Source organism: Pleurodeles waltl, chromosome 5, assembly GCF_031143425.1.
Source record: "Pleurodeles waltl isolate 20211129_DDA chromosome 5, aPleWal1.hap1.20221129, whole genome shotgun sequence".
NCBI classification, from domain to species: domain Eukaryota; kingdom Metazoa; phylum Chordata; class Amphibia; order Caudata; family Salamandridae; genus Pleurodeles; species Pleurodeles waltl.
This window is the reverse complement of record NC_090444.1, coordinates 981,301,143-981,313,189: the sequence shown is the minus strand read 5'-3', so window position 1 is coordinate 981,313,189 and position 12,047 is coordinate 981,301,143. Positions and strand designations below refer to the sequence as shown.

Sequence of the window (12,047 nt, the reverse complement as noted above, 5' to 3'; positions counted from 1 at the left end):
CACCTATTTTTCCAAGTTATTTTTGGTGTACCACAGTGCAGCAGAGCTTTTTTTTTTTTCCTATGGCTCGGGGGGATGTATTTAGCCTCACGGGGGCAGCAGATGCCTTCTTCTGATTCGAGATAAAACACCTTTGATTATCCTGCACCAGTTTGGTACCTAAACATTCCGTCTTACTAAAGACCTATGGCAGCGGAAGGAGGTGGTTCTCAAAGATACTAGCCCCTTCACGCTTAATTTGCTTTTTAAAATAGATGCCTTTTTCGAGGGTAACCCTGGTTTATAGCCACAAAAGAGGAGTTTGCGCTAATTAATATATCTAAAGCCAAATAAAACCAAGAAACAATTGTAATGGGCATCTGCAGACATTGGCATTTGCATATTAGGGCGGAGCTATTTTCCAATCTGCAAATCTGGGAAAGTGATGTTACTTTTCTGTGTTTTGCATTGGCATTTCCTCAGTGCGGAATTGAAAGTCCATCCAAATAGTTTCATGACTTTCACTCCAGAATCATATTTTAATGTGAAGTGGTAATATGCAAGGGTAGCGGGATTTACAAGCATTACCTCGGTGCTGAATTTGTAAATAGAACCATGCCGGTGCCAAAAGCCCCTTTGAAACACCCAGCTGCTGCATTTAAACGTGCGAGCACTGAATGCTGAGGCGTTGTATTCCTGAAGCCACCTCTGGCCTCTTAAATCCATTTACAGCCACTTCCTGCCCCCCTCAGCTCACTCTTGCAGCTTTTTTTTTTTACTTTCTCCCCTTGTGGCACCTTTTCGTTTTTCTCTAACGCCGTCTTTCCCATATGTGCCTTTTGCTCACAGTAAATGCCTGATGCAGAAAAATAAGTGTCCGCCCACAAAAATAAGTGCCGGTGCCCACACCGGGAACCACCAGCTCAATTTAGGCTCTGGATTATCTTTACTGAATGCTTAGCAGTTGTAAATCCTACTGTTAATGCTTGTAAAAGTGTGTTACGTGAGAAAATGGCTTTATGAATTGGGTCCTTACAGACACAATGTTTTTTTTGTAAGAAAATCCACTCCCAGGGGGCGGGGAGTGGGGGAGAGCATTTCAGGGCAAGAATACCATGAACGCTTGCCAACATACATAAAATAATGTGTTTCTGGTTATTCACAAACACTACCCATTTCCACCCAGATGGAGATTTACTCCAAGTGCACGGCTGAATTAAATCCATTTTCAGGGTGCATTAGGCAAAAAATAACCCCAAATCTGCAAGTATAAGAGTAGAAGTTTCTTCACAAGGAAAAATTATTTGCTTCATTGTTAAAAAAAAAAAAAAAAAAAAAAAAAAAAAAGGTAGAAAGTGCATGGGAGTTGCACAAAGATTTTTGCATGAGCAACTTTACTCAATGAGCGAATGTACTTTTGGAAACTGGGACAAGAGGGTTACTGTAAGCCTTTGTGGATTCCAAACTTTAAAGGCAAGAGGTAGCCTGCAGGTGTAAATCCTTCACACCTGAACCATAAATGTTGAATATTCTTCAAAGCAATCCAAAATGTAGCTGGCGTTGTGCACTGTACAACAGCCATGCTCTGGCTCTGTTCCAGATGTTTGCAATGTGCACACTATTAAACTGGTGTACACTCACTGAAGGTGATGAAAAGCCTAACCTCTGGCATACAAATGGTTATAAGTCTCAAGAGAGAGCACTTCTTACAACAGCATTCTGGAAATATTAAAACCATTCAGTAGCAACTGTTCCATGACTCAGTACTACACTCGGGATTTTTTTTTTATGCAAGCATAATGTCATTTTATCCTGATTATGGGGTGTTGCCTTTTTTTGCATCTGTTGTTTTTCACCTAAACATACTAACTATCCCTTTCTATCTATTCTGTGCAGGTCTCACTCCTATCTATCCACCATGCACATGCGTCCACCACACAAATACAATCCACAACACTTAATTCCACAACCAATAATTCCAATACAATCCACATAATTCCATTCCACATACATCCACTACGCTCCAAACCAAAACACATAGATAAGACATTGTTATTTACAATGCCAATAGCTTGAACTCTCGCAAATGTAGACCGATTGCATTGCAAATGCTTGTTTACTCTTACCAGCTCACTTCTATAACGAGAAACTGTAGCCGGTATGACTGCTGTTGAGGTTTGTCAGCATTCTTTTGGGCAGCTGCAGCCCAGAAGTACATGTTAAGTGAGACTAAGGCCAGTCATTTGGTGTTTACACAGAAAAACAAAAATGTAAATAACTCTAGATGGCCTTCAAGAGCATGTGCCCATTAAAGCCTACCGCATAGGACATACAACATGTTTCCGTTTGTGCGCATGCCCCCCTTTGTGTGTGGATGGACACTTGTTTCTGTTCACGTGTGAGTCAACTATTTCTGTACACGTGCATTCCATGTGTGTTTCAGTGGAAATGCATCTGTTTCTGTAGATGTGTGTAGCTACAGAAACACAACACTTGTGTCCCAGAGACGTAACACTGTTAGTGTATATTAAAACAAGACCATCACTGATTTTATAATACTATCCCGCAAAAACCATCACTATGATTATAGAAACCACTGCAGGATATGTGGCAGCCGGATATGTGTTCCAACTCATGCTTCCTTGGGATCGAAGAAGACATTGACTCAAGAATAAAACTGACAACTCTTGCTTTAATGTGACCCAAATGCCCAGTGGGACCACATCTATTGAAAATGAAATAATGTTATTGGCTATTGGTAGAAGAATCTTAGTGGCTCCTGTGTAGTTTGTACTGAATTACCTCAATTCTCAGATGTATATTTGTCAGCTTGTGGTGTGCAGTATGTTAATGTATTCATTTTAACCATTCAGATACTGATGTCCCTTATATGGCTACAGAAGGGGAATATACCTACTACCTGGGTGTATGTGGAGCAACAAAAGCAGAAGCCTGCCCAGGACAAAATGTTTCTGCATGCCAAGTAAAAGTTCAGGGTAGTACTCCTAAGACATGGGTTGTTGGCAGAGGTACAAAACAAATCCTCAGGTAAGATAATTCTCTTGCGTTTTGTGGATGGACTTTGCATTGTGCCTTACCTATGTTTTTGGGTGAAATAATAGGCATATTGCAATTAAATTTTGTGGAAAAACTATTCAACATCATATTGAGTAATGAAGGTGTTTTTGCATACTACAGCAATAGTGTTTTTCATGATTCATTGAAAATGCAGTGATATCACCTTGCATTATTTTTTTTGTAGCAATTGATGTGCATGTTTAAATGAAGTACGTGTAAATTGATTTTTCATGTGAAAATGTCTTTAAGCAAGCAATGTGTCAAAAAGTGACCACCGTTTACCATCTCAGCTCTTCAGGATATTTTGATGGTTCAGGCGCAAAGCGTTCAAATGGTGATCAATAATTTTTGAGTCAGTTTGTGAGCTTGTCACTCTTTTTTTTTTTTTTTTTTTTTCCACCACGCTTGGTTACAAGATATAAGTAGAAAGTAAAATGGGGTACAAAGTGAGCACAAAGGTAGGCACCAAGGCCAATTACATTGCCCCAGTAATGAAGCACAGCACTAAATCCTGTGGTAGGGCCTCGCATAAACCCATTGCAACTAGAAGTCATGTAGTGGAGTTTTACGTCCTGGCTGAGATCAAATTTCTAATTAGTGAGCTATGTGTATTTTTCACCTTACTACAGCCATTGCAATTCTTTCTGCGGCAGTGCTTCATATAAATGTAATAATTTCGAAATATGATGCATTCGACTGTGTCTAGATTGTCATTCTAATCTGTCAGGTATTTATTACTTGCCACCCTTCCAGACCCTCTGCGGCATGTTTTGCTTATTAGATTTTCAAAGATTGTCATGTGAAAGATTAATCATATCCTTAAAATTCAGCAGGTCCATAAAACTTGATTTCTACAAATTATACAACAAATTTGAATGACTGGAAAATGATGAGTCAAACAACTTAGCAACATGGTGGAAGCTGCCTCCCAGTTTAGCTAAATTAAGTGGTGACCAATACTCATCAGTACCTGTTAGCAGATTTCGGAGAGAGTTGGAAGTGCTTCTTAAATCAGTGAGATGTTTTTGCAGCTCTATCGGAGAGTAAAATTTGATTTCCTAATTTGATATGTAGGCTCTGGGACCCTTTGCTGTTGCCATCAGTGCCAACTGCAATGTGTCACTTTTCCTGTAAATACTCAAGACAAATGTTATATATACTGAACAGTAACCGCATCTACTGTTGCCTTTCGGTTTTACCTGGAAGCTTGCTTGCTCCTTTTGTTGTTAATTGCAGGTTGTTTAGTTCTGTTCTGGTTTGAGCCACAGAACCGAATACCACTTCCGTTGTGGACATGTTTTGTTTGCTTAATGGGAACACCGGATGACCGAACCTCACCTGACACATAAGGAAGGATGATCCATTTCATGAGGAGTTCATTATGAAGCACCACCTTCTACCCCCTACCCTCCATCCTCTTCCTACCCCCCAGCCCTCAGAGTGACAGTGGTTGCATCAGTTCTGCTCAAAAGTTGTGGAGCCCTATTTAAGCTTTTCTTGGGTTGAGGAATGATGTGTACTTTTCTCAGTTATCCTTTCAGCTTGTCTGCATGTAAACTATGTGGGCAACACAGAATGGAAATTGATCTGCACAGATGACAGTACAAAGTGAATCTAAAGATAAGGATAGTGTCTAAGACAGGAAGACTGCTGAATGTCGGGTGACGAGAGGAAGGATGTTGTAGTCAAAGGGAGTGGATGGTTAACAGTATGGAAGTGCAAGGGATGTGTGCGATATTTCTTCAGATGGTGCACTTGCATGGGCTAACGTTAGAGATAAGGTGGTTGTCTTGCAAGATGAAGGGCATGAGATTGCTGCAGAGGGTGCCAAAGATGGTGCTAAGTTAAAGGGTAAGATGTTTATCGTGCAGTTTAAGGGGCAAAGCTGAGGTGGGAGAATAAAGGGTTCTCTTCAGGGGATTTGGTGATCAGGTGGTTTGCATGGAGAGTAGATGTAGTTGAGCAAGGTGTGTCGGGGTTATTGACAACAAACAGCACTAGAACCAGAAAGAATTCCTCTAGGATGTCCGGTCATTAGAGTTTACATTGATCAGGTGTTATTTTATGAAGATTGTCTTAACTTTTTCCTGCATGGCGGCAGCGTGGATCGGGACTGGGTTGGTGGTCCATATCTGGCGGCAAAGCAGGAAAAGACCTGATGTCTAGTATTCTCCTTCTTGCATCTTTTAAATTCCATCCTTGATACATACATTCAGTCTGGACTTGAATGATGTTGTAGTGTTGTATTTTCATTTTAGCATCCTTAATAACATGCTTAACCACAGCAGACTATACATTTAAACAACATAATGCACAGTAAAAGTAAAAACAAGGAGGTATCAAATGTAGCTGAAATCCAGAAAGAATCGATCCGTCAGACGAGTGACCTGAAATAGAACTGCATGAAGGTAAGTAGGAGGGAAGAGTATAAGAGGCTTAAATTTGACTAAAAGATAATGGAGGGTTCAGAGAAGTGTAGAATGAGAGTTCGAAATATGTTACTTCAGTTGCATTTGAAACAAGTATGTTTTATTCTTCTCACAAAAATAAAATAGAGATTCCTCAACACTCAATCCCATCAGTAGGGCGTTCCATATTGCTGTACTCAGTCGTTAAAATGCTTGTTCAGTTGCTTTTCTAGGCTGGAATCTCCTAGTTTTAAGTGTTTGGTTTTGCACATGATATCTGGAGTGGAAGAGTCAGACATTTCTTTATGAAGATGCTTTTTAATGCAGCATATCACTAATGATGCTTTAAACTATGCTAAGCCCAGGAGTTAATCTATTGTATAGACATTTTTTTCAGTCAGTTTCTGTATGTGGGAGATGATGCCGAGGCCTGGTATCCTGGTCTTAACAGTACAGCACTGCAAATCAGGAAATAATCAATTTTGGACCAGTTCTATCTGTAATCAATTCCTGGATTGATGTCTCTTAAGTATACATTGGACAAAATTAGTGATAACACATACATGGCCTTTACTTTAGGTGCTGCGATAATCAGGGCTTCTAGATTTCTATTAATTACTGCTGTTTACCACTGGTGCCTAAAGGCCAAGATCTTTTCTTTAGACACTTAACTCTCCAGGAATAATGATGTCAACAAGTCCCACTTATTCTAAAAGGCGATATGAGTTAGAAACTCGGACACGGCATGACACATTAAATAACACTATATAAACTAAACGTTCAGCCAGGTCTATAACTTCAAAGGAGAATTACCTGTATTTCTATGTAACTGAAAAGAACAGTTAAAATATCATCCACATCAAATCCTCCTGAGGCTTCTGTATGGCTCCAAATGTTTTATAGCCCTTTTGCTGTAGGTACTAAATAATTTTTAGCTTTGGTCTTATGCCCACATTTTCCTAAAAGGTCGCACTTTGCTGACTTACAGAGCTTTTAAACTTTGCAACATTGTATATTAACATAACCTGACAACGGGACAGAACAGTAGCTTTTTTGCTGTAATGTGGCCAGCCTTTTGCTTCAGTGATCTCTGGCTTTAATATTCAACACCCTTGTGGGTGGTGCTTCAGCTACTTCCAGAATAGTACAAGCATTTCCAATGCTATAGGTCTCACATATTTCAAACAAGTTAATTGTCGTCTTTTGATAACAGCGCCCACGAGCAAAAACAAAAAAAAAAAAGTGGAAAAGACTACTTAACAAAATAAAGTTAGCTTTAAAATATAAAACTTTGCAACTTTGTCCTACTGGGCACGTTTTTGCCAGTCACAAGTTTTCTGTTTGCAGGGCACTGGAAGTAAGAACAAAATAGTACCTCGATCACATCTGGAGTAGAGGATGGGCACTAATTAAGTTGAAATAAATTAGAGCTTGATCACTGCTCCACAAAGAGGAACGGAAATGATGCCAAATAAACTTTGATGAATTAGGAGGCTGTAAAGAAGAGTGCCACGCAGCCCAACAAAGCCCTTTACTGAACACAACAGTGTCTCGTATGAGAGATGCAAGCGCATGCACTCGCAGGCTCGCCCTTCAAATCATTGATTCCCTAAAACCCAGCAATGAAACAAAGTGTCTCACCCATTTTAAAGTGAATGGTAAATTTTAGGAAGCCCGGAGTCTGTGTCCAGTTTACTGATGACTGGGGAGTGTCCAGATGGGATATTGTTATTTGAAGGGATCAGCTAAAGTCCTAATTGGCCTTAAAGTATTAAGGTTCTGTAGGTAGTGCATTTGTAATAGTGGGTCAGCACCCACTGACATCACTCAGGGCTACCTGTCTTTAGGGGCTCATATCTCTTCCAGCTGGTTGCCGTGGAGATTGTCAGGTGGCTGGAGTACCGACTAGACTCTGAGGCTTCACCAGTCCCACTAGAGAACTTGACTTTATTGTTAAAAAACAAGTGCAAATTAAAGTTTTGATATAAGGGCTAGAATGATTATTAAAGTGGCTTCAGCAAATAAGATCATGCTTCACACCAGAGTTAAGAACCTCCCAGCATTCACGGCAGACATAGGCATCAGAATGGGGTGGTATGGTGCAGGCCTGCCACTGATGTTACAGTAAAACCTTTCTAGAACACTGCAACTCAGGTGCTTCTTATGTGTTCTTGATCTTTGTCTTGTTTCTTGGCCAGCTGCACTGCAGGCACTTTGACTGCTGGAGGTTCTTGTTTCCTGGAGGTGTCTTCTTTTTAGGTTCTTCAATAAGCAATGCTTTCTCCAGAGCTTCCAGTGGTCAAGCACTATTCTCAATCCTCTATTTTTCCACGGATAGCATCACACTGTTCTCCTGGAACCCTGGCTTAATCTCTGCGGGGGAAGTGCAAAAGTCCTGCTACTAGTAATACATCTGGCCAATGCTGTTGTGAAGGATTTCTTTTAAGCCCACACTATTGATATGTTATGGATTGGGGGTGCAATATTTATTCTCCTCTGGTTACTAAAGTGGACTTGTGCCTTTTTCACATTTTGAGTTCCTTTCCATGGTTTTGTCCAGTTTGCAGAAGCTCCTGAATCATGGAGTTTGTTGTAGGACCAGTTTGATTGGGCCATGGTATTTTGCTGATCTGAGCCAGAGTGTGCCCCTGGAAAAGGTGACTGTCACTTCATGACTGCCAGCAACCCAAGAAGAGATCCAGGGTGGAATTCACTCTGTAGAGGACACTTGACAAGGAAAGGGGATGAGAAGCCCTAACCCTCCACACCCAACATATAAGCTTGATTTTCATTGAGTCGATATTGAGCATTATGACGACCAGGCTGAGTCGTTTAAAGGGCAGGGAACCGAGGAGGGGTCAGCAATCACAATATGCACACAATATCCCACATGGCACACCTGTTTACTTGATTACAGCAAAACACCCATAAACAGCACAGCATGCACTATTTAGATGTATGACCTACATGGGCATAGTCAAGGCCACCTCAGGTATGTGTGGACAGACTTTCAGCTGCGTTGTAATAGACTTCATAATTAGTGCTAGTCCTTTATTATACTGGTCTCTTTCTTTTTTAAAGACTAAACTGTTTGTTTAAAAAAATAAAAATAAAAAAACTTTGTCATGCACTGACATAAATAAACAACACCCCTGGACTCTGAAACAACCTTGAACAGAACCTTTCCTTTCACTGGGTGTACCCTTCTTACTGTGGTTTTGGTTTTTAGGTCTGAGACATTTTACTACTTTTGTTTTGGCAACAGCTGAGGGATCAGTCAATTGAGTTGCCCAGCTTGCACCCGTGGTGCTTGAAACAGAACATTACACAACAGTTAAATACTCGGCAAGCCCAAAGTTTCCTAGGTTAATTTGAACACATTCCCATAGAATAGCCTGACAATAAGCACAGGGCGATTGAGAATCAAGCACTTGGTGCATAAACCATGTACAAATGTTTGAAATCCTGTCTTGGCCTCAGAATGTTAGCGGTGTCTAGGATATAGACCCAGGAAACACAAGATCATCTGCAAGAATTGAGTTTTACGTAGCTTGCGCTCCAGCTCCTCAGTAACCCGTAGCCAAAACCTTGCAGTCACCAGGCAAGTTCATGTCCTTTGAATGAAGCCTGCATCAACCATAGTACATCTAGCCCATGTTTCATCCACCGTCCCAGCAAATCTGTTCACTGTGGGTGGTGTGAATTACGTGTTATTGAGGTAATTGGGTATACCTAATCTTTGTATTTCCGGATATGTTATGAGTAAGCTGTAAGACCAGATCCCATTCCTTTTTTTGAAAATCAAAATCTGACTCTTCTCGCCACCTGCTTTTGACAGAAGTCAGGTCGATCCTGTAGACTGTGCTGACTTGTAAAGCCAGGAAATTAATGTAGACCCACCCCATATGTGAGAATAAAATGTAGTATGTCATTATCTTTTGGTAAGCTCTGGTTACTGCCCCAGATGATCGAAATTGCACAAATCAAGGCTTCATATGTCAAACTTGGGTTTTGGTAATCCTGCCTTGATAGTTAAGTCTAGGCCTTCTAACACCTCACCCAAAAAAGTCACCAACTGTAAGTATCTCTGCTGTGCTCCATGTTGCCATCCGATGTGGCATAAATAACCTACCTCTATTTGTAGGGAGGCCCACTAGCAGCAATGTCGGGTTGCACAAAATTGTTTTGTATGTTCAGCTGTAAGTACACATTCATCCTGCCTGATTTCCTATCCTATTAACAGGGCCAATGTTGTCCTCAGAATTGACCAGCCAGGCTAGAATTTTTCCTGTCTGTCCAACTAACAGGCTACAATACTGTGATACCTTTTTCTGTTTTAAATTAAATCTGGTGTATGAAATAGGTCCTCCACTACATCTCTTTCCAACTCTCGGAGGGAATCCTCCATACTGGATAAGTCCCAATTTAGGGCCAGATGTATCAAGCGTTTTTGCATTCGCAAACGGTGCGAATGGCCGTTTGCTAATGCAAAAATGCCTTTCATTATGTATGAAAGGCATTCGCTATGCAATAGCGATTCCTTAAAATTGCAACCCCGTTTAGAGAATTGCAAATTGCGATTCTCTAAATAAAAAATGGCAAATAAGGAATCCTTATTTGCGATTTCTTAAGCACATGTACGAAGCTTTTCCTTAATGTGAATTGGGCATTAAGGAATCTCAATTACCACCAAATACAACTTGGTGGTAACCATGTGCAAATTTTAAAAATGCATTTTTAAAACTGACATGTAACGCATACATGCCCCTTTGGCATGTGTGCGCCTTACATGTCCTTAACTAATTTTTTGGGGTGCAGCAGAGGGGGCCTTAGGCCCCCAGCACCCTGGGGTTTTGCATTTCCCAAATTGCGAATTCCAGTTAGGAATTCGCAATTTGGGAAATGCAAAAAATTCGCAAATATGGGCATACAGGCCCATAGGTGCAAATGGGCTCTGAATCGCTATTTGCGATTTTTAAGAAATCGCTATTACCGAATCGCAAATATGATAAATACCATTTTGCGACTCTGAAATAGCAATTTCTTAAAAATTGCTATTAGAGATTCGCAAAGTGGTTTAATACATCTGGCCCTTAGTGTCTTTTTAATCCTCACCTTTTGATTCAGGTAATGGCCCTGGATCACCACTTTTAATTCCTCCCTTTCAGTATGGCTGTGGGGTTCCAGTTATTGTGGAAGTATTTGCGTATAGTTTAATAAAGAATGTTGCAAGAAATGGGATTTGGAACAGATCCATCTAAAGTGTCCAGGTCGGTATTGGGGCCAAATTTCCTCTCCCGTTCATATGTATTAATATGGTTTGAGAATGTGCGGTGTAAGTATTCAACCTCTGTGACTCTCCCCTCAAGCTATGATGAGACTATCATTTTGTCAAGACAAACATGCAGGTAATATACTAGGGAGTAGAAAGAGTATTCTTTATTCCTAGCTCTCGTATCACGCCCCATGTTTCAACTTCTTGCCCAGCCCCTTATGTGCCTAGGGCCTAGAGTTGTGTGATTGGAGTGCTTTAGCCATGCCTGACAAAGACTATGGCCACACAAATGATGATGCTGAGGAGGAGGCTCCTCCCTCTTGCTGTATTGATGGTGGGCTTATGCCAGACTTAAAAAATTCTACTGGATCAAATGCTTGCCTAAAAAAGGATATCCCTTAACTTCTGGCTTTATCACACAGTAAGTCAGTTTGCTTACCTTGGTAGTATGCAAAGCTGCTGAGTCCTTGGAAATATGCTTGTCCATAACTGAGGCAAAGTCCAACATTTTTAATGAAATCTTGCAGCTGTCTTCTGTCAGACCCTATTCTGTTCATCAACAAAGCACTTTTAGAGACATCCAGGTAGAACCATTTTTCAGGCCCAACAGTCCATAGAAAAATTGCATGACTGCACAGACCACCATTTTCGCACCCAAAATCTGTAGTTGTATCGTTTTCGAGCAAACCTGGTGGTTTGAGCCTTTTTGTTGTTAAATGGAACCCTAGTGTATTACCTGTGGCCCTTCTGCACTGAGAGTTTAAGAGTATTGGATAAAAGCCTTCACTTCAGGCAGTTAAGCTTTTTGAAAGACTAGCACCACAAGTCTTATTGACCGCTCCATTCATGCTGAATGGAAAGTGATGAAAATGACCCCATGGAAAAGCTGTTCTGGTCAACAGTAGCCTGGATATCCTAAACAAAACTTGGTGTGGCTTGCATTCTGCTGTCATAGCTGACCTGATGGCTCAGACTGTGGGCAAAGTCATTACCATGCACCACCACACCTGGTTGCGCATCGCAAGTTTCTCAGGACATGTACAAATGACTTTAGTGAACATGCCATTTGACAGAAAAAAAACAAATTTGTGAGAATGTGCTCTCTGGGCGTAGCCTCCACAGTGAAATAGTTCCACCACCACAGAGAAACAGTTCAACCAACAGTTCTGGGGCTTCTTCAGAACGGAACAGTCCAGTCTGTGATCAGCAGCTGCTCTTAACGCTCCAGATGTCTGTCCTTTTTGGGGCAGATAGGGCAGTGTAGATGATGCCACCATCAGCAGCTCAAGTCCCCGCCATCATCTGCT

The 12,047-nt window shown here is 41.0% G+C and overlaps 1 protein-coding gene across 1 annotated transcript in view; it reads left to right on the top strand.

Annotated features, from left to right (window-relative positions):
• The window catches only part of IGF2R (insulin like growth factor 2 receptor), a 1,086,527-nt gene that overhangs the window by 193,634 nt on the left and 880,846 nt on the right, over positions 1-12,047 (top strand). Inside the window, exon 9 of the mRNA XM_069235138.1 lies at positions 2,853-3,027. Coding sequence (XP_069091239.1) covers positions 2,853-3,027 — 175 coding nt within the window. The remainder of the gene's footprint in view (positions 1-2,852; positions 3,028-12,047) is intronic.